We start from the raw sequence: 22500 nt of genomic DNA on the forward strand, positions 1-22500 counted from the left end.
GGTGTCCTGCCGTCCTGCGGACATTCGGATCATACCTCGTGCTCTGGGCACTTTTTTCTTACAAGCACAACAACAAACTCCTTAATCTGGTGTTGAGGCTGCAGCACCGCTGCACTGTGACCAGCTGAGGCCTGTCAGCAGCTCTCAGCTTTACCTGGTTGTGATGTTTCGTGCTCTGATAATTCACCCACAGCAGACTGCGGCTCCTTCAGCCTCTCGGAGGTTTGATGCTTGGTTTCGTGTCACACGACAGGCCCGCCTGCGGCTCTGGGCCGGGCCGACGGACAGCAGCTCTCTGATGTTCTGCACACAGAACACAGAAGCAAAAGTCCTTCCTCAATAATTACATTTATCTCACACCAAATCAAACTGTTTGCTATCCCACTCTGATCTGTGAGGTGAAAGGCAGACAGTCCTCCAACCGGCTCAGGGGGGCGGCGGCCATCTGTCACCACGACAACAACAAACACGGTGACTCAACCTGCTGATCAAACGCAGCTCAGAGCCAGAAATACCTGCAGGACGCCGCAGAGAGAAGGACCCACAAACACTGGTGTTTTATTACAGGGCTGGGACGGAGGCCAGAAAGTAGACGTCCCCACACCTCGGAGCAAAACTCACAGTGGGTCTGATATTGAATCCAGCCCCCACAGCGGGGATCACAGGCTCAGGAGGAAGTCAACAGCACCTCCGAGGCATAAACTCTCACCATGATGTCACCCGCCGGCTCTGGAAGCCTTGCTTTTAGCATCGGGGAGGGTCTGTTAGTACAGTAACCTCCCAGCGGCCATATTACTGGTCACATGATGAAACTAAAAAAGCTCCAGTAGCACAAACAGCCCAGAGATCCAGGTCAGGTGAAGCTAGCAAACAGCAAGCAACTATAGCCACCTGTGTCACCGTCCACCTGCCAGGCAGAGAGGCCACGCCCCTAATCATGCAAACTTTATGTCCTAATACGATTTAAACAGGTGGAAGGTGGAAACGATCTGCAGGAACCAGTTTGTATGTCAGGCTGCAAACGACGGGGCTGCCGGAGCCTCTGCTGGACGTTAGAGGAACTGCAGCTGTTTGTGTATCAGCATTTAAACCTGAGCTGTTGTTTAAGTCAAAGGTCTCAGTTAGTGGTTATTGATCTCCCAGTAGTACTGCGAGCCTGAGTATTAGAGCAGATCAACATTCAAGTCGAGCTCGGCGATATTTAAACTCATATGAGTCATCGGAGCGTCCAGATGATTGAAGGTGACTCAGCGAGATTCACATGCCGTCACATGACGAGTCATCAGGCTCTGTGTTTAGATCAACAATCCCAGCATGCACTATGATGGCAGCGCCCCAAAAAGCTTAAACCAAGTCAAACTGGTCTTCATGGGGGCACCTGATGCAACCATGGCAACCACGGCGAGCAGATAAGCAGCGTTGCCTGAAGGTGAAGAAAACTGATGGTGTCCTGGTCGGGTGGTGCAGCTGAATACAGCGTGGAGGCTGCTCTGTGTTTGCACTCAACACTCCTGCTCTGTGACAGATGATGGTAATGATGAAGTACAGCACACACACACACACACACACACACACAGACACACACAGACACACACACACACACACACAGACACACACACACAGGGCAGCAGGTATATTTTATGGCAGGTGCTGCTCAGAGGTGATGAAACAATAATCAATGAATTCACTTTAACACTTTTATTTACACCCCAGGGCCTCTGTGTGTGTGTGTCTGTGTGTGTGTGTGTGTGTGTGTGTGTGTGTCTGTGTGTGTGTGTGTGTGTGTCTGTGTGTGTCTCTGTGTGTGTCTCTGTGTGTGTGTGTGTGTGTGTCTGTGTGTGTGTGTGTGTGTGTCTGTGTGTGTGTCTGTGTGTGTCTCTGTGTGTGTGTGTGTGTCTGTGTGTGTGTGTCTGTGTGTGTCTCTGTGTGTGTGTGTGTGTGTGTGTGTCTGTGTGTGTGTGTCTGTGTGTGTCTGTGTGTCTGTCTGTGTGTGTGTGTGTGTCTGTGTGTGTGTCTGTGTGTGTCTGTCTGTGTGTGTGTGTGTGTCTCTGTGTGTGTGTGTGTGTGTGTGTGTGTGTCTGTGTGTGTGTCTGTGTGTGTGTCTGTCTGTGTCTGTCTGTGTGTGTGTGTGTGTCTGTGTGTGTGTCTGTGTGTGTCTGTCTGTGTGTGTGTGTGTGTCTCTGTGTGTGTGTGTGTGTGTGTGTGTGTGTGTCTGTGTGTGTGTGTGTGTGTGTGTGTCTGTGTGTGTCTGTGTGTGTCTGTCTGTGTGTGTGTGTGTGTGTGTCTCTGTGTGTGTGTGTGTGTGTGTCTGTGTGTGTGTCTGTGTGTGTCTGTCTGTGTGTGTGTGTGTGTCTGTGTGTGTGTGTGTGTGTGTGTCTGTGTGTGTGTGTGTGTGTGTGTGTGTGTCTGTGTGTGTCTGTGTGTGTGTCAGTGTGTGTGTGTCTGTGTGTGTCTGTGTGTGTCTGTGTGTGTGTGTGTGTGTGTGTGTGTCTGTGTGTGTGTGTGTGTGTGTGTGTGTGTGTGTGTGTCCATGTCCAGGGTGTTGATGTTAGTGTGTCCAGATGTGTTTTGTGTAACGCGTCACATCATAGATGACGCACCTGTGCTGTGATCACCTGTGCAGAGGCTCCGCCCTATAAGCGCGGCACAGTCACAGGTGACGGCTGTGATGATTGGCTGTGTAGACGAGCAGCTGCGTGTGCAGAAATATGGAAAACGTCTGTTCTGTTTACAAACAGTGAAACAATAAATGCAGCTGAAATGAAAATGAAAACGTTTCCTCAGACATCGACCTCGGCACCAATCAGAGCTCGGCATAATTCCTGAAGAATCTTTTCAAAGTAAAAGCATTTTACATTAGTTTCTGAAAGAGTTTACACTCTTGTTTTGAAAAACAATCCCTGAGGTTTGCGTTCTATCACCAGGTGGCGCCATCTGTGGCTGCAAAAACACAACATGGTCCTCTGACCTTTGACCTCTGTAAGGACTTTCCTGCTGATCTGTGGGCCAGCCACTCGTTTCAGCGTTTTTAACCCACTGCTCCCCGTCACCACAGTTTTTGTTACATAAACCAACGGTGACCCCAGAGAGCGTCCACAGGTCAGCAGGTCACTGATCACAGGTGAGGCTGCTGGACACCAAACAGGAGCATCAGTGACTTTTAACTATAAGTAATAAATATAAATAACGAAGCCCTGAGGCCATTCCAGGTGATTTAAGCCCACCCACACTGTGACCCGTGTGACCAGTGATCACATGGTGACCTGCTCCCACTGATGGCTTAAGACTTTTAGAGCTGAAGAAGCCTTTTGGATGAGAGCAAAAGAATTCCCGCTCAGCCTTCTGCCGCCGCGATGAAGCTTGAAGGTTTTCCTAACAGCGAACACATTTCTCACCTTTCCTCTCACCTGTTGGGTGGTGTGGCTGCTGGACCAATCACAGCTCCGTTTGTCTTGAATAGAAACTTTATTGTGACGCTGGCGTGCTCTGACGACGGCGCCGCCGGGTCGGCTCACTCGTGCTTCTTCCTGTGTTTCAGCAAACAGGAGCTCCTCGCCATCTCCAATGTTCCTGTGGCTGACGCCCCCCCCTCTCCGCCCCGCACCGCACCCCCCACCATGAAGGTAACAAGCCATTTTTTTTCATCTGCACATTTCATGAACTTTGCTTTCACATCGCTTTCAGTTTTAATGAGCTGCAGGAATCAGAAACATTGTTTTTGTTTATTTATGTTTTTAACAACTTTTGTTCAGACGGAGTCACCGTCTCACCACAACAGCAGGTCCTTGTAATGTTGCCTCTGTGCACCACCACAGTGAAGGTGGATGAGGTCAGCCATCCAAAGAGAAGGCAGAGCAGGCAGGGTGGAGTGGGTGGAGATGAGCAGCGAAAGGTCTAAAGATGGCAGTGAGAGCTGCTGTGCTGGAGGGTTGGTGGGCCTCACTTTAATCACAGAAAAGCTGCTGACCTGAGATCAGCTCTTTTCTTTATGGTGAGAAACTCCTGAGAAGCTTCTCAGCCTCCATCTGTGTGACGGAGCAGAGGCTACAGCCCGCTTCACCCAGGAACACCAGCCCTCTGCAGCCGTACAGGCTCGACAGACAGATGATGGGATCTTTTCTCCTCATCAGTCTGCTCCAGCTTCATCCTGGTTTCATCTTTCAGACCTGTGCAGATGTTCCTGAGTGTAACCAGAGGTTTGCACCTTCTGTCTGACCTGGTCAGACGGGTGAAGCTGTTTTCCATCAGCATGGATCTGACACATCTGTGGGAGTGTTACACACAGCCCTCAGGAAGAGTGCTGACAGATAAGAGCTAATCTCTTTACCCTCTTTGGAGGTCATATGAGGAATTTCAGTGAACAGCAACAAGTTCAGCACTCTGATGATGTTTTACCTGCCTGCCTTCAACTGTCAATGCAACACTTTAATTAAATGCTTCAAATTAAAGCTGAAGGCCAGTCACACCTGGATGGATCCACTGTGGGGTGTACAGAGCCAATATTTCCACAAACTTATGAACTGTTAGGTCATTCAGACCACATGGAGCTGAACAGGAACCTCAGCAGGTTCAAATAAACCAGAAAAATCCTCAGAAATGAACTTTTAAGCGTAAATGATCCAACAGACACAAATAAACAGCTTTGACCCCGTTTGTGTGTCTGCAGTCGGCTCACTTCTTTGACATGATGGACAAGATGGAGGTAAGAGTGTGAGTGTGTGTGTGTGTGTGTGTGTGTGTGTGTGTGTGTGTGTGTGTGTGTGTGTGTGTGTGTGTGTGTGTGTGTGTGTGTGTGTGTGTGTGTGTGTTTTTTAAGACTTTTCTTCAAAATGAATTCTCTCCTTATCCGGAGCAGCTTCTCCGACAAACAACAGGCTTCATGCAATATTCATTTAGCTTCCAGCAGAACAAAACCAGGTTTCAGCCTTTAAATCAGGTACAAACATGACACAACGACGCTGCGGCGTTTCATCCGTCACTTTGGATCTTTGTAATATCTCTGGACACGCGACACATCTAAGGCGTGTTATTTCCCCTTCTTTCTTTCTTTTATATGTTTTATCCTGTTTTATGCTTCTTGTTCTCTCTGGATGTGCTCCTGTTACACCTGCACCTCTACGTCTCATCGCACATCATCATCGTAGCCCTGAACAGGGAAATAAGTTGGATTTTTCCTGCTTGTTTCCTCAGATAAGTCACCCGGTGACTGATGACAAACAGCTGCAGGGTTTAAGTAAAAACAACCGGAGAATCAGCAGATTCTGAACTAGACAACAGCAACACGTAACACTCTCTTTATTTATTAAACACAATAAATCCTTCAGCAGCGAGGGTTTCTGTGTGTCTCCCACTGTGGAGGATCTGTGGGCCACTCGCCTTCACAGCGTTGCTTCAGCTCGTTGAGGTTTCATTCAGCCATGCACAGAGAGCTGTGCATGCACAGAGAGCTGTGCATGCACAGAGAGCTGTGCATGCACAGAGAGCTGTGCATGCACAGAGAGCTGTGCATGCACAGAGAGCTGTGCATGCACAGAGAGCTGTGCATGCACAGAGAGCTGCATGGCTGTGTGTGGATCTGTGACCTGCTGATGACCCAGTTTGGTCCAGCTGTGGGACAGACGTCCGCACCCTGACTCTGAACACTTTGGTTCATCACCGCTGCATGTGTTAGTTTTTTGATTTTGAACAAACTCTTTGGTCTCGCTTTGTTCCAGAAGTCTTTGATCAGCTGTAGCTTTGCAAACTTTGACCTTTGACCTGCTAACTGAGGCCTATAGAGGTGGAGCTGTTGGGACCTCAGGTGAAAGGTGTCGTTGTGTTAACACACCTGAATGCTGCAGAGCTACAAACCTCTGAGTCGATCACGCTCCTGTTTACCCAACAGCTCAGTGTTTCTTCACTTTGGTTCTGTTTTGGTTGAATAAATAATCAAAGAGATTTTTATTATGTCCTGATATGTAAAACATTAACACACCATTGCTAATTATTAAATAACAGAAATTAATTTTTAACATATTTTTTGTGAAGTAAAGAAATTTGTCTTTTTTTTTTGTTTGTTTACTTTTTCTTTAATTTTGTGAAATTTGTTTGTCAGAGTCAGAAAAACTCTTCAGCTGATGTTTGTGTGGTTAAAGCTCGTCTTTATCAAAGCTTCACATTAATCCTGTTAGCCTCACAAAAGCTCTAAAAATCCACCAGTGGCTGAAATGTTCCCCCATCAGTGCACATATAATCCACCAAATCTGCATTAATCCGCAGCTGAAAGTAGTTCCATGTAAACACACTGTTTCCTCCCATATTAGCGAGCTGTTTCTTATTTTAATGAATCAGACTGAACCTCTGTGAGCTGTTTTACAGCTTCACGTGTTCGGGTGAAACAGTCTTCATCACGTCTCTCTCCCCGTCTCTGCTGCAGCAGGTGCCAGAAGCTGCAGAGATGAAGACAATCCCTCAGAGACAGAAGGCACGTCTGTCCATCTGTCTGTTTGTCCTCATATCCACCCGCGCTCACTTTTACGGCTTCATTTCATTCATGCTCATAAAGATAACCTGGGGAAGTCCAACCTTCAGCAGGTGTGAGAGCCTGATCGAAGTTTCATCACCCGACTCAGCTGAGAACAAACTGTACTTAAAAGATGGAAATGACCACTGTGATTGTTACAGACTGTATATAAAAGATGGACGTGATCAGCGTGGTTTTCACATGTTGGAATAAGGGCGGAGTGCTAATGCTAGCAGCTAGCTGTGGTGGTTCTACAGTGTGATGATGATCATGTCTGCGTTACACGCAGGAGGACCATGTGACAAACACGCTGACGAGTTTATCTTAGCTGCACTCGGGTTTGTTTCCTGGAGTGGCAGCACAAAACAAAAGCTAGCCGGGTGCAGTGATGGCGGCTGTGGTCGACCGCGGTGAACGCTGAGGCTGTGAGCTCCTCGTTGTGTCTCAGTGATTGTTTTGAATAAACGTCCTGCTCAGCGTCATCCCTCCTGTGGTCGCCTGCATGTCTGCATCATTCCACTTCATGCATCTGTGTTCATGTTTAAGCTTTTTCACTGTAAGTCCATCTCATGGATATTTTTTATGTTCATGACTTCAAACATAAAAACAGCACATTTACATAAGTAAAGTCAGTCAGTGATGAAAGGACAGCTTTGATTCCTCGTGTGTCCAACACATGTTTGACGTCTCCGTCTTTCTGTTTCAGGACGACTACATTCCTTATCCGAGGATCGAGGAGGTGAGACCGATGTTAACACAGCTCAAAACACAAAGCTGAACATTACTGCTAATTGTTTTTTTCAAAAAGGAGGCGTAACAGGAAGTCAGATCAGGGGTGCGTCAGCCAATAAGAGGAGAGGAAAGTTTTATTATAGTCATTTTGTTCATACTGACAGCAGCTAACAATCTTGGGGGGGGGGGGGGAGACTAGATTCTCCACTGGACCGCCTCCATATGACTCAAACTCTCACTTTCCTCTGATTTGCCGGCTGCAGGAAGCCTGCTGAGGGGTGAGGTGTGTGCTTTTGTTTCACACCTGTCTGAATGTGTGTTGCAGGTGTTGGAGAGGGGGGGGCCGTACCCTCAGGTGATCCTACCTGAGTTTGGAGGCTACTGGATCGAGGATCCTGATGCTCCTCCTCCCTCTGCAGCCAGCAGGGGGAAGGAGGAGGTGGAGGAGGAAGGAAGACAAGAGGAAGAGACCGCCCCAGGGGATTATGGGTACCATCTGGAGGAGATCAACGAGGCTGCTCGGGCGTACAGGAAGCACTTCTTGGGCAGGGTGAGGTTTGATTAAATCCATCTTCATCCTTTGCTGTCACCTGATTGGTTGACGTCCTTCTCTTTTGTTGTCAGGAGCATTTAAACTTCTCGTGCTCATCGAGCAGCGTGGGAAACCTGCTGCTGTCTGTGAGACACGAGCAGGAGAAGGAGCACGAGCACCTCCTCGTCATCATCAGGTAACATGACAGGCTTTCATGGCAAGGGACTACAGACTGTAAAGAAAAGATGGGAAACCCTGCTTTCTTTCTAATGTTCAATCAATCAGAACTTTATTCATCACATGCAAGTTGCCCTGCAGTGAAATGGGTCTGGGCCCAGACCCGCCGTGTCCTCCAGGAGGGAACAAGCATCGAAGGCGTTTGGAAAGGGAGGAGGGATGAGTGCTTATCAGTGTGTGCGTGTCCAGAGTTCAGCTGAGACAGTGTCCTTCACCCTGCCAGGCTAAGTAAACAGTCTTCCAGCCAACCCAGGTGGCCTTGCATGGAATGGGAAGAACAGACTCAACACAGTCGTTATCAGGGTGTTGTTGTTCGGCTCCAGCCTTGAGCCCACAGCTGGCGCCGAAGGGATAGCCACATGATCATGGTGGTTTTTACTTTAGTGCGAACAGCTCATGAGAATTTCAAAGCTGTTCTAACAGTCCAACACTGGTCTCTCAATCTCCCGTTGGAGAGCCGCGAGCTTCTCCATGATGTTATCAAACTTACGCTCCGTGATGTTGTCAGTCTTGTGCTCAAAGAGCCGATTCTGAGAACTCACGACCGCAGTGAGCTGCTCCAAGATGTGATCCAATGTACTCTCAGAGGTCTTATTCTGAGTGTTGACGGCAGCCGTAAGCTTCTTCAAGGTCTTAACCATGCTGCACTCAGTGAGCCCATGTTGAGAAGCTGCACCTCGTCCCATCATTTCAATCCCAGCGGGCAGCCTTGTGGGGGTTTGAACAGCCGGTTCCGCTTTCTTAATTCTCCGATAAGTCAGGGCCAAGCCAGCTCCGATCAGCCAGAACCCTGTTATCATGGTTCATAGGTAGATATCTTCAGCGTCCTCGATCCACAGTCCCGCCAGGCACACGATCCTCTGCCACCCGTCCATCGTGTATCCGGCAGGGAAAGTCCCTCCAGGGCACTCGGGCTCACCCGAGCCCAGACTTCTCGTTGAGAAAAGGGTGTCAATAGCATTCAGAGACCAGTTGATCAAATCCATAATTCTCTTTAGGTTTTAGAGACAGACTGTGAGAGAGTGTTCAGGGAAAGTAATACAAACGAGACAAGACAAGGACATAGAGGCTAAGCAGGGAAGATAAGGGAGAGGAGGAGAGGAGAAAAGTACGACCGCCTTCGCCAAGAGCCAGCCGTCACAATCAATGTTTGAGTCCATGGTGGATGGGAAAAGAACAAATGAAAGGAACCTTCAAAATTAAACAGGAAATAATCTCACACAGACAAAATGAAAAGGGAACAGAGATCATCATGGCGGCCATGACCGGTGTGTTTACCCCAAACAGCTCTGTCCTCTGAGTTTAAGCTCTCTGATGATGAACATGAGCTGATAAAAGCCCAAATGAGCTCAGTGTGAGCTAAAATAATCAGGTTCTAAAACCAGAGTTTGACTCAGTCCACCTACAAGGCTGCTGCTCTCAGATGAGTCAGATCCCGTGTGGAGCAGATCTTCTATAAATTGACCACACTACCCGAAGAAGAACAGCAGCCGACTGAAGTCTGTATGAGCAGGCAGCTGGGACCGATGGCCAACCACCTCGAGTTCAATTTAATTAAGATTTCACGTTGAAATAGTTCTTTGTTAATGCACCCTTCACAAAGTCAGCCACCTCTCCTCTTGAGTCTTCAGGACTGCTCTCTAAGATCTAAAGTGCTCGAGTCAAAGGAAGCTCTTTGGGTCATTAAGGTCACACAGGAGGCAGGTGATAGGGTGGGGCTCATAAACATGTCAGGATCTCGACTTTTGGCACTGATGGCTCATGTAAGCTACTACAAATATCTCGCCCTACTTGAGTCGGCTCATGGCAGGTGTTCGGTAGGCCAGGTGTTATCCAGATATTACGATACACCTGACATCTGGCCCAGATGTGGTGGAGCTCTGGCTGAGTAGAGGGAGCAAGACTTGAGTCATCTCCCTCGGTCAAGGCCGATTATGGTCCAAAGAAAACTGCAGATGTGATCCACACGTGGGTCAAACCTTTATCGCTACCTGGTGTCCAGGTGTGACTCAGTTGAGCCTGAGAGATTATTCCAGCTGTGGATCGGACTGCTCCTCCTCACGTTTTCTTGTGAGCAAATATTTGTGTTTTGTGGTTTCGAGTGCCTGTGTTCACACAAGTCTGTGTCACAAACTGTCAATGAGTCAGTGTGAGGACAGAACTAGTATTTAGTTACTTATTCTTGGAGTTAAGTTTTGGTTTCTGGTGCGTCTCTCCTGTTTCATTAGATCTCGGGTGAAAAGCGTCTACCACAGATTATCTCTGGCAGAGCTGCCGGACATCCCAAGTGTACCAGAGCTGGCCAAGGTAAGCACCAGCATCTCAGACTGGTTCCATAGTGTAGCGGTCATCACAGCTGCTTTACATGCTGTACCGAGTTCGAGCCCAAGTGGGTCCATGATGTCCTCTATGGTTGAACTCACCCACTTTGGTAGAGGCTGAGACTTTTGAAGGCTCAGCGTCGTTCTAACTGTAACCTCGATGTTTGTCATTGTGAAGCTGCTGTGCGACGAAGCGGCAGGTCTACGGTTCAGTCCCGTCCTGTACCCAAAGGTAGGCTCCCACAACGTCAGCACACCTGGGTTTCTGTTCCGTGTCAGAGGAGATGATGCACGTCTGTCTTTGTCTGCAGGCATCTCAGCTAATAGTGAACTATGATGAGCATGAGGTGAACAACACCTACAAGTTTGGAGTCATTTACCAGAGATTTGGTCAGGTACCTCACCACCTGCTCACGCTTTGTGTCCACTCGGTGTTTTTGTTTCCATCTTCCTTCTTTATTCCCACTAGTGGACTGATTTCTAACCGAAGCACGTAGGTTTGTTGATGTTAGTGATCAGTGCACTCCATTAGCTGTTACTGTTTTCCACGGGTTTTACTAAATACGCTGCAACTATCGTATGGACGAAATGAGCTGATTTAGAGGTCCTGGGTGATTTTACATGGTATGACCAAATATATATAAGCTGTAAGCACTCCAGAGGACACTGCAGACCAACCCAAGAAGCTCATAAAGATGTTCGCTCATTCTTAGCGTTGCCTTGTGAAAGAATTTGTATTGTGTTCCAGTATTTTGTTTTGGAGTGCTGGGTCACTGGTACGGCCTGGTTGATGTTATTGATCCTGCTGATTATATCAGCACTTCGTCTGCTGTAAAACCTGTTTCAGCAAATGTTTTCAAACTATGAAAAACACATTAGCCAACATTATTTTTAAAATAATAATCTCAGTGTAGTCCGTCTTTTGTTCTTTGGCATCATTAATAAGCACTTCACATCTGAGAGTAGTTCACCTTCTGTGATGAGTGTATCGGTCGTAGCTGACATGTCACCTGTCCCTCAGGTGTCTGAGGAGGAGCTGTTCAGGAACAACGAGGAAACGCCGGCTTTCACAGAGTTCCTGCAGCTGCTGGGAGACACAGTGGATCTGCAGGACTTCAAAGGGTGAGAGACGAGACAAAACTGCAAATCATCACGTTTAATCAGTTATTTCTATCAGTAACATGTCAGTTGATACCAAAGCAGATCCTTTAGTAGCAACTAGGGCTGCCACAAACGATTATTTTGATAGTCGACTAATCAGATCATCATCCATTGGACGTAAAACGTACAGCTTATTGCACCAGCAGCATCTGCTCTTATATAACTATCATTAGCTTACAGCTTTAACTGTTTAAGGTATGTGCTAACTAAAAATAAAGACAAGATGATAGTTTATTAAATTTTAATGACATTTGCAGATTGTTTTGGTGAAGTTTAATAAACTCCTTGCTATCTAAAATATAACAGGACACCGGAGTAAATTCTGGAGCATCTCACACTTCTGATAATCAGCTGTCTGCTTGACGTTTATTCAGCTGTGTAAAAACTATAACTTTAATCTCAGACAAACCGATTTACTCAGGAACAAATAAAATACTAAAAAAAGCCAAACAATTACATTTTTAAGTTATCTAAGTGACTCATATATCATGTTTAACCTGAGTAGTGAAAGACGGCGGTGGGTTTGAAAACGTTTTGCCGGGAGTCCGGTGTTCTCACAGCTCTAGTGAGCTAGCCCCCGGCTAGCTATCGAGCTGGTGGGTAACAGACGTCTCCGAAAACGTCGGAGCGCTTTTGAAAATATGCGGTGTCTTGATAAACTGAGCCGATATTTGAGGTTTACACAGCTACATTCTCGCCTGAAAATATGTTAAACGTTTATTTTGTGACCCAGAAAGAATAATAAGAGTAACATTAAAACTAACTAGCTGCCACCATTGTTGGAAACTGAGCTGGGCCGCGCTATGAATTCTGGGACGCTGCTTCTTCTTCTTCGGGGTTTAACGGCAGCTGGCATCCTTGTACACGCAGTGCTGCCATCTTCTGTTTCAGTCCGTTATTACACTCTTAAATCCTGCTACTTATTCCTGCGTCTTTTGTGATCTTACAAAGCTTCAAACGACGCGTCGACTATTAAATCAGTCGTCGACGATTTTGATAGTCGACGTAATCGTGACTAGTCGACTAATCGTGGCAGCCCTATTAGACAACCATGGGATTTTCTCGGATCTCTCGGAGTAAATTTTGTAGCTGTGCCACAGTTTAGTCCAGCACGGACTGACGGACAAATCAAACACACAGAGCAATGAAAACGGTCTGTAATCAGTGACCCATAAAAAATAACCTGAGACAGCCCGAGACTCAAAGTTTATTTATTACTCAGAATATTAATTGAATTGAATTGAATTGAATTGAATTGAATTGAATTGAATTGAATTGAATGAATGCTTTATTGGCCATATGCAGGTTGCCCCGCAGAGGAATAGGACCCCCCCAATTTACACACACAACAAAGACATCACATTAAACAGTGTGTGTTGACATTTCATTGTTTGTCTGCAGTGAAACAAAACATTTACTGGCCCTGAGTGTTTGTTACTGGACCTGTTTAGATTAAGGTTAGTTAAACGCCTGTTTCATTCTGCGTGTTACGTGTTTCCAGCTTTGCTCCATCACACACAGAGATTAAGCTTCTTAAAGAACAATCAGCACACAAACCAAAATAAATCAGGAGGGAAGCCAGCTCCTCCATGAGCACAGATGGCTGATTCACTCTGAATCGCATTTATTTACTCCAAACTCTAAATAGCTTTCGTTAACCTCAGAGCAGGTCACCTGCAGACTGAGTGGTGCCCTTTTCCTCTGTGCAGGTTTCGGGGGGGTCTGGATGTGTCTCACGGTCAGACGGGGTCTCAGTCCATCTACACGGTCCACCGGCAGCAGGAGATCATGTTCCACGTGTCCACCAAACTGCCCTTCACCGAGGGAGACGCCCAGCAGGTAGGCGGCATGAAGATGGCGTGACAGAGAAACAAAACACAGAATGAGTCAGCGTGAAACAGGAGGACGGGCTGCGACTCAGCAGCAGCAGCAGACGGTTTGGCAGGCTGGCTCCGTGTGAAGCAGACGCCTGCAGCAGGAAGGGATGCTCGTCATCACGTGACCCTGTGTCTGCACAATCACAGCATCTCAGTCTACACCAGAGATGGGCAGTAACGCGTTACTTGTAATCTGATTACTTTTTTCAAGTAACGAGTAAAGTAAGGGATTACTATTGCAAAAGCGGTAATTAGATTACCGTTACTTTCCCGTAGGAACGCTGCGTTACTGCGTTACTAAAACCGTGATTTATTTGCGAGAATGTCTCATGACAGTGACGTAAGCAAGTGCGCCGTTCGTGACAACAGCTGTGTGCAGATCAACAGTGGATCATATATCGAGTGCAGAGAGAGTATGAGCGTGCAGCGTTTAAAGCGTGGAAGTACTGACCTTACTTTGAGTTTGATTCCATAAAAAGTGACAAAAACATTAGTGTCCGCTGTGCGTGGGAAGAAAACTTCTTTTTACAGCGAAAAAACCCCTAAACTTCCAACAAGCACCGAGTAGCTACGACGTAATGGGAAACTCACAGAGAAACTCGCGGATTCTTCCACTGACCGCGGCACACCTGCACCAGGGTAAACCTCCGCCTACCCCACTCCTGCTTTACAGGTGAAAATAGAGCAACAGGACCGCTGAGTCTGTGACTTTATTTATTTTCTGCTGTGTTTTACTTGCATCTATTTGAAAGACTGAGTGTAAACACAAAAATATTTTATTTTATGAGCTGGAATGTGCAGAAAATAGGTTTAAATGTTAAACTAATTTATTCCAGTCAGAGAATGTTGCAGATAATTTAATGTTTGCTTGATGCATAAAGTTAAAAGATTAAAACTAATAAAACAAGTTTTAAAAAGATCTATCGCTTTATCACCTCTTCAGGTTGTAAATAGTGTTTTTAAAAAGTAACTAAGTAACTAAGTAACTAAGTAATTAATTACTTTTGAAAATAAGTAATCAGTAAAGTAACTGGATTACTTTTTTGGGGAAGTAATCAGTAATTAGTTACTGATTACTTTTTTCAAGTAACTTGACCAACACTGGTCTACACCAACAGCACAAACAGGTGAAGCTAGCAGCTACAGGGGACATGATCTAGAACCAAAAATGGTTTTATTTATTTATTTAGTATCAGCCTGTAAACGTGTTTGTTGCTGCTGTAAAGTTTGAACATGTGAGCGACTCACTGCGAGAGCCTCTGCTGGACGTCAGAGGAACTGCAGCTGTTGATGCTTCAGTGTTTGCACCTGCTTGCATCCAAACACAGCGTGTTCAGTCAGACTGTTGTTCACTGACTGACAGTTTGTCTTGTAACAGTGTGACAGAAGCACTTTGAAGTTGTTGCTGTGCTTCATAAACTTTATGAGCTGTCACGACTGCACGTAACAGCATCACTCTGTCCTTCAGCTGCAGAGGAAACGGCACATCGGAAATGACATCGTGGCGCTGGTTTTTCAAGAAGAGGCCACCCCTTTTGTCCCCGACATGATCGCCTCCAACTTCCTCCACGCCTTCATCGTGGTGCAGGCGGAGGAGCCGTGCTCTGAGACCACCTCCTACAAGGTAGACGCCGGCTTCCTTTTCTCCATGATGGAGGTTTTTTATAGATTTGACTCTGTCGTCTGTGAGGTTCATGGCATCAGATGCAGTTTAATCTGGGAATCAAAGACGAGCTTTAATCTGAATTCACAGAAACAAACCCAAATCCTCGTGGTGGCTGAAGATCTCTCTATCAGCCTCTGAAACATGACAACAATGGAGATGAAGCCTCACACCAGAGGCTCCTCCTTCTCTTACTGAGGAGAGGAAGCGTCTCTATTATTGCTCATAGCTGGGTGGGTTTGCGTGGGTGGGGATCAGACACAGATCTGCCTGTTTCACTCCACCAGTTACAACAGCTGTTCTGACTGACAGGTTTCCGTCACAGCGCGAGAGGACGTCCCGCCCTTTGGCCCGCCCCTCCCCGCCCCTGTCTTTAAAAAGGTGAGGCTGTCGGACGTTTCATAGGAACGTGAGGCTGATCTGAGAGCTGTGGTTAAGTCTGCTGCGTTTTGTACTTCAGGGTCCAGAGTTCAGAGAGTTTCTTCTCACCAAACTCATCAACGCAGAGCTGGCCTGCTACAAGAGCGACCGCTTCGCCCGACTCGAGGTAGAAAGAGCTGCAGGCCGTCCCCCAGAGTCACAACCACACCGTGTGTCTAATAAGACAGACGCAGTGATGCAATCACAGTAACAGATTTCAGTACTGAGCTCATGATGTGACAGGAAGTATTTAATTACCGGGCGTTAGTTCCTTGTATTTATATGAACCTACAAACACATGAAGGCAGGACCAGCAGAATAAAGAGAAACACGTCCGCTTCTACAGGAAGCAAAGGAATAATTATGTTGCAGCTAAACTCCTGCAGTGTGTCTGTCATTTCGCTGCACTGTTCAGACTGCGAGCGTACTTGATGGACGCTCGAGTGATTTGTTTTGGTTTCGATTATAAGTGACAGTAGAGAAAAATGATTCATATTAAACATAAAGTCAGTGATGTTGCAGAGAAGCCTGACACTCTAAAAGCTGCTCGCCTGTGCAGAAGATCTGCGACACCTCCTGAACTTTAGAGAAATAACACAGCGAGGACATGAGGGGTTTCATGATTCTTTGCGTCTCCGTCAGGAGCGAACCCGCGCCGCCCTCCTGGACAGCCTCCACGACGAGCTGCAGAGACGCTCCCAGAGCATGCTGGGATTGACGTCAGGGCCGGAGGAGGAGGGCCGAGGGGAGAACGGACAGGCCCACGGAGGACTGCTGGAGTCCATCAAGGTGAATGTTGACCTTTCCTCCTGTCGTCTTCTTCTTCTCGTGCTTTGAAATGATGGTTTTATGGGATGCTCCAGAACCAATCCAACTCACATACCTCCACCGAGGAAAGTAGTCCCACTTTACAAGCAGTAAAAGCTGTAATGTGAATGTTAGTGTGTCAGCAGCGTGTTTTAGACTGGAGCTACTGTCAGTGACGCCGGACTCTTACCTCAGCACGTGATCTGTCACTATTACAGTTTTATTTCCCAGTTTTTGGTCCACGTAAATGTGTTTGACACAGTAATAGACATGTTATATAGAGCATGTTATATTTTCCCTCATCAATGAATTATGAAGTAAATTTATTTCTTTTTTATTTACTTTATGGAACTTGTGCATTTTTCCATCCAACTTTCAGTGATAGTGAAGTTAAAGCCGTGCAGTCTTTATCCACAACATTATGTTTAATTAGTAAGAAAATCATTTTTACAACAACAAAGAAATATTTATTAGGAAAAACATGAATTTCATAGCCAGTAAAAGCAGAGATAAGGTTTTGTTGAAGTTGCAAACAGCTGCTTTCTGTATTAGAGTCACAGTCATACTGTGGAGATAGCTACAGCTTTTATTCTGAAAGGCAAGGGCAGGAAGAAGCCAAATCTTTTTCCATTTCAGAGGGCGATGCGAGGGAGGAGCGTCTCCATGGAGACCATGTCGAGGGGCGGGGTTGGACTGCCCACCAGTTTGAGTGGGGGGGGTCTGGCACACCTGAACGTGGAGGTGAGTCGTTCTGCAGGTAACTGAAGGAGCAGGTTGAACCCCGCTCGTCTGTGAGCGGCCCCCGTTGACACCTGGACTCTTTGCGTTGGCAGTGTAACGTCAAGTCTCCCGTGAAGCGGCGCTCGGGACTTTTTCCTCGCCTGCTGAGCGTCGACAGCCAAACAGAGAAGCACAGCCAGAGGAGGTAACGCTGCCCAACGTGCCTCTCAGTTTGTTTACCTGGACAGTAAAGTTCAAACCCACCAGTGTGCATGTCAGCACGGCTGCACAGGTGGGGGTGCACCTTCAGGAGAGCTGGTCTCGACAGGTGTGCTGTGTACTGCTGAGCTAACAGCTTTAACCTGCCTCCAGGATATTAACCCCGCCTCCTCCTGTCTCTGATACGCCTCCTCAGCCTCCTCGGTGAGCAGAGGAGCTTCGACGGCTGCAACCCGATGCTGGAGGTGAGGCCAGAGCTGCCGTCCAATCCTAGCTCTCCAGAGGCGGGGCAGCGGGACAGGTGTGTGCAGCAGAAGCAGCAGCAAGTGAAAGAAGCAGATGTTTCAGTTTTCACTGCGAAACAAAAAACTTCATCACTTTTTCACTTTCACGGGCAGGATTCACACGAAGAAGGAGAGCAGTAAGATTTCCAGGTCGACATCCAGCACCTGCAGCTTCAGCATCCCAGCTGACGACACACACCTGGTGAGAAAACACGCTCAGCGCTACATTCAGCTCAGTGTTATTGCATTGTAACGCAGACCCTCATCACTGCGTCCTCTCTGTGTCTGTGCGTGTCCAGGCTGCGACGGTAGAAGGTCAGAGTTCAGCTCCGGTCATCGTGTGCCGCAGCCCCACAGGTGCGACGCCCGCTCACCGCCAGCGTTTCTGTTCTGGAGCCGTTCTCACGTCTCGTTTGCTCTCTCCTCTCTCAGAGCTGAGAAACAAGAACTCGCCCAGATCCAACCTGAAGTTTCGCTTCGACAAGCTGAGCCACTCCGCCGCAGTAAGTCTGTGTGACAGCCAATCAGCACGCTCGCTGTTTACCTGGATATGCAGCTGATTGGGCTGCACGACTCTCAGGACGTCACTGCTGTTTTTAATTTTTGTTCAGTGTGATTTTTCAAGTATGTTCTGTGTAATCTGATTACTGAGTGTGAAACCTTCCTTCCGTCTGCAGCAGGGACACTGAGCTGACAGGACGGCGCTGACAGGTGTGTGCTTTCCCAGAAGTCTGCTTTTCAATCCCATTTTTCAAAGTGCTGCTTCTGTCACTCTGTTCTGCTTCTGAGTCTACTTCCTGCTTTATTTTGAAAGTTAGTTCTTCCTGTAGCATCCTATGTTTTACTTCCTGTCTTTGTTGGCTCATGTTCACACTTTCTGGGCGGTGATGTGTTCTCCTCTTTCTCTCGCTGCTTTCCAGAATAAAAGCCTGAAGCTTCAAACAGACAGCAGAAGGAGGAGGAGGAGGGTCTCCTGATGGACCACCACACACACATACTTGTCTTTCTGTCTTTGTGAGGACCCCGAGTGCAGCTCTCCTGTTTCTGTTTTTTTTCTTCTCATCTTCTGCACAAACCATAAAATCATTTCTGAACATAAACGTATGTGTGCGCAGGACACTGAACTCCTTTTTAAACCGTTCTACGGTCAAACTCGACGCAGAGCTCTTCCTGTTTTGCGCTTCATTCAGTGTAAGATGTAGCTGTAGAAACTTTATTTATCACAGAAACAGCAGCAGCTCTTAAAACTTTACTTTAATGAGCAGTTTGGTTTACGTGGAAACAAACTGATGATGAGTAGCTCCAAACACCAGGGGGCGCTGCAGAGAGGGGCTGAGATTCCACCCAAAGGACCAGGACCCGCAGCTAAGCTTCCCTGAGGGGCAGCGGTTGATGCCCCTCTCCCCAAACACCGCTGAGGTGCTCGCGTCCAGCTGGGAGACGTCCTCTCTCCAAGTATTTCAACCAAAACAAGAAAAACAAAAACACCACGGGAGCTCAAAGTTTGGGGATTCACTCGTATCAGCGGCAACCACAAGAACTGTAACGCCCCGCCCCCTGTCTCCCTGTGAGATGATTGGTCCTCAGTGCCGTTTAGTCTTTTTGTCAACCGGTGCGTGCTGGTCCCCCGAAGGTGCCTGGTCCTGGAGGAGAGCTCCTGCGGTGGACGCGAGGCCTTTATCACCCTAAAGTTTGTGACTCTGATGGTTTCTCAACACAGACGCTGTGTGACATCATAAAGATCCAAGTACAGAAAAACTGCGGTAAAGCTCGTAATTAGAAATGTTACGTTTGTTACGAACGCCCACCGCGTGAACGGGGAGGAGGAGCTGCTCGATCTGCGCGTCTGTGGGATTTATTCTTATTACAGTTTTTTCTGATTGCTTAAGCACATTTTTTGTAACTATTGGCTAATTTTGCAAAACTCTTCACACAAATAAGAAAACCTGTCACCCAATCATCAAAACATTGTAGTTCTCTTGCAAAAGCAAACACAGCTAGATTAACTCTACACACCTTCGTAAAAATGGTGTTTCCGTATCAAACAGTACACACAAGCCATCATCTACTAAGCACACAATGCGCCAACTGCACACTGATGGTATGAATACAAAACACATCTGGCTTTTGCTTTCTCTGTGCACAAGGTAGGCTATGTCAGTGTGAGCTCATACTTCTGTCATAGATCCATAAGCATAGAGGGATCCAAACTTCAAGTACTGCTGTTTATTCAAACACATCAAAACAAACACAAGTGTTTATTTCCAAGTATAGGATTATTTGCAATCGCCATAATGACTCTATGGGTTACTTGGTCTGCAGTGAACATGCTTCCTCTGCCCCCAGCATCTGGTCATCTAGCAATTCTGTAAAGTAACAATTTCAGTATTTTTACATCAATGGTATTGGTGTGTTTCTCATTGGCATATGGCAGTGCTACAAATCTTTGTGCGAAGTGACTGTACTCACCGATTCTTATTTCAAGATGTCCCTATGATGCTTGCTACAGTGTAGCGGCTCGAGTTAGGCTGGACCCGTTGGCCAGCTTCCCTCAGGGTCATTCCACGGTTGATGACATGGTCCACTATTGTAGCTCTGATGTCATCAGCAATTCTATTTCTTACTCTTCCTACCCTTCCTCTCCCCCCTCCTCATCTTCCTCTCCCCCCTCCTCATCTTCCTCTCCCCCCTCCTCGTCTTCCTCTTGCTCCTCCTTGTCCTTGTCATCCTCTTCATCCTACTTCTTCACCTCCACGTCCTCTTCCTCGGCCTCCTCTACTTCTCACTCTTCCTGCTCCCTCCATTGTACTCCGCACACACAGCTTACCTGTATTATAGTGCTTAGGCTGATTGCAAAGTGAACGAATTATCTAAAAAAGTTTTCACATGTGAAAGTGTGCCAGACAGTTGGCAAATTAGTGTTAATGATAGCCATACATGTGTATACTTTTGCTAGGAGTGTGTTGGAAATTTGGTAATTGAGTGTTGTGCAGTGAATTGTGCCTACAGTTTTGCAAAGTGTGTGTTACAAAATTGCAAACTGAGTGCAAAGCAGTTTTTGTGCTTTTAGTTTTGCAAACTCAGTGAGTGGTTTTGCTATAAGTCTGAATAGTTTTAAAGATTGTGCTACAGGAATCACAGTTAGGGTTTAAGCATTCAGAAAAAACTGTAATAACAAATAATAACACGTGGCTGCGGGTTCAGATTCAGACAGACGCTGCCGTTCTCCACGCACACTGTCACGTCGTGAGCTCCACCTGAACCTTTTTTAGACTGCTGCGGCACACAGCGGCTGAGCGACGGGGCTCAGGTGGGCGGTGCTGCAGGTGAGTCAGAGGTGGAGCTGCTGGAGGTCAGGGAGAAGAAGCTTTGCGCTCCCTCTTTGAGGGACAATCGCACCAATTACGTCGAGTCTCGAGGTCACTCACTCCACTGGAAGCTGCGCAGCTACAGGAGTTCAGGTTTTCAAAATAAAAGCTGTGGTTTGTTTTAAAAGAGGGACGATGATGCAGCATGAACACAAAGATGTCTGCATGTGTTTCTGATGTCATAAAGTGTGTGTGTGTGCGTGCGTGTGTGTGTGTGTGTGTGTGTGATGTAAAGCATGAATCTGTAAAACTGAACATTTCACAAATAAAAATCAGCTTCTTTCAGTGTTTATTGTTGTTTTTGTCGTGTCATTCTCTCCCAACATTAAAGCGGATTATTTTTCGTCTCAGTGGGTTTTTATTTTTGTATTTTTTTACTGAAGACACGCTTCAGCTGCAGAAGTCATTTTTGTCTGCAGCTACAAACTACTGTGCATGTCGTGTTCATGCACAGCTGGAGCCTCAGAGCCAGATGCTGGTTCAAAGCATTGAAAAAGGTTGATTGTCCTTTTGTGAAAGAACAAAAAACTAACAAATAATTAGTTGTTAGTTGTTCTTCTCTGTGTTTATTTGTGTATTTGTGTGTCTGAGTATCTGTTATAAAACAATTAAAGCAAATAAATATGGAACTTTATAAATAAGAGAGAAAATTATTGTTTAACTGAGAGATGAATAAATGTTTTTATACTGCGTTTTCATTAGTTTCTATTTCTGTCACAGCCTTGTGTTTATTTCTTTATTCAGTGTAATTCTGATAATGTTTTACTCTGTTATCATGCTTACCTGTTTATTAATTAGTTTGTACTTTTTTATTTAGATTTTTCAGACATTGTGCAGTACACTTCAGCCCTGTTATATTTAGGACTGTTTATATTTATTAAAAATTTTTTTACATGTTCTACTATATCGTCTGTGACGCTGTTAGCGTGTCTGTTGTTCAGCACCGCCATCTGCTGAGCTGAGCATGACATCATGTTTTACCCTTAAAAACCACAGGGGGCGGAAGAGCTCTGGTGCGCCGCCTGCAGGCCGCAGAAGAAGCCGTAGTTACCGTTTCCGGGTCAGCCCAGAGCCGCAGCGCTAGCGGCCGTTGTTAGCTGCTTGGTTAGCACCATGGCGGCAGTACGCAGCTTGCGGGTCTCGGTGAAATCAGACAGCGGCTCTGACCGCTCGGACTCCGATTCCGAGTCGGATAGAGATGCCCGCGAAGCCGAGCCAATGGAGGTGGAGGAGGGAGAGCTGGAGCCCGAGGACATCTCCGTTAACCGCTCTCTGAAGGAGCTGCTGCCGGTAAGCCCGGACTAGGCCCCGGCACTCCGGGGACTGGCGTCTCCGTCGCCCGGCAGATCCGCAGGAAGTGTCGGCTAGCGGTTACTTGGACTCCCGGCTCTCTCCCCGGGAGTCAGGCGTCCGCCCCGTGCTGTGGGGGCTGCCGATGAGCGGCGGGGGCCTCGCGTTAACCGGGGCTGGTTTACGTTTTCGACATGTTTGCGGGGTTCGTGTTTATTTCAGTCACTTGTTGCTGTGTTCACGTGCTGTTTGTGTGGAGCGCACGTCCCACCAAACTCTACTTAAAAAACATCGAATTTAAGATGTTTACGTGTAAACGCAGAGTGCTCAACTATTTCAACAGGTATGCGCATACCGAACTGTTCTG

The 22500-nt window shown here is 46.9% G+C and overlaps 2 protein-coding genes across 8 annotated transcripts in view; both read left to right on the plus strand.

The window, feature by feature from the left end:
* LOC113030456 (rap1 GTPase-activating protein 2-like) overlaps positions 1-21535 on the plus strand; it is a 40454-nt gene extending 18919 nt beyond the window's left edge. For 2 of the 6 annotated variants that reach the window (XM_080307627.1, XM_080307629.1), the window contains 23 exons: positions 3539-3623; positions 4667-4702; positions 6416-6463; positions 7209-7241; positions 7560-7784; positions 7859-7962; positions 10232-10310; positions 10503-10556; positions 10636-10719; positions 11346-11446; positions 13195-13324; positions 14831-14986; positions 15338-15406; positions 15486-15572; positions 16088-16234; positions 16889-16993; positions 17086-17177; positions 17388-17492; positions 17590-17677; positions 17775-17832; positions 17908-17978; positions 18153-18186; positions 18396-21535. In XM_080307627.1, coding sequence (XP_080163753.1) covers positions 3539-3623; positions 4667-4702; positions 6416-6463; positions 7209-7241; positions 7560-7784; positions 7859-7962; positions 10232-10310; positions 10503-10556; positions 10636-10719; positions 11346-11446; positions 13195-13324; positions 14831-14986; positions 15338-15406; positions 15486-15572; positions 16088-16234; positions 16889-16993; positions 17086-17177; positions 17388-17492; positions 17590-17677; positions 17775-17832; positions 17908-17978; positions 18153-18164 — 1969 coding nt within the window. In that variant the 3' untranslated portion in view covers positions 18165-18186; positions 18396-21535. Of the gene's footprint in view, positions 1532-3538; positions 3624-4666; positions 4703-6415; positions 6464-7208; positions 7242-7559; positions 7785-7858; positions 7963-10231; positions 10311-10502; positions 10557-10635; positions 10720-11345; positions 11447-13194; positions 13325-14830; positions 14987-15337; positions 15407-15485; positions 15573-16087; positions 16235-16888; positions 16994-17085; positions 17178-17344; positions 17493-17589; positions 17678-17774; positions 17833-17907; positions 17979-18152; positions 18187-18395 lie in introns of those variants that run through there. The other 4 variants (XM_080307630.1, XM_080307628.1, XM_026181933.2 and 1 more) reach the window with 4 other exon arrangements.
* A 329-nt stretch (positions 21536-21864) lies between these two features.
* ncbp3 (nuclear cap binding subunit 3) overlaps positions 21865-22500 on the plus strand; it is a 14041-nt gene continuing 13405 nt past the window's right edge. The window contains exon 1 of one of the 2 annotated variants that reach the window (XM_026182476.2): positions 21865-22133. In XM_026182476.2, the coding sequence (XP_026038261.2) occupies positions 21957-22133 (177 nt within the window). In that variant the 5' untranslated portion in view covers positions 21865-21956. The remainder of the gene's footprint in view (positions 22134-22500) is intronic. The other variant, XM_026182475.2, reaches the window with a different exon arrangement.

Source organism: Astatotilapia calliptera, chromosome 10 (assembly GCF_964374335.1).
Source record: "Astatotilapia calliptera chromosome 10, fAstCal68.1, whole genome shotgun sequence".
Taxonomy (NCBI): Eukaryota; Metazoa; Chordata; class Actinopteri; order Cichliformes; family Cichlidae; genus Astatotilapia; species Astatotilapia calliptera.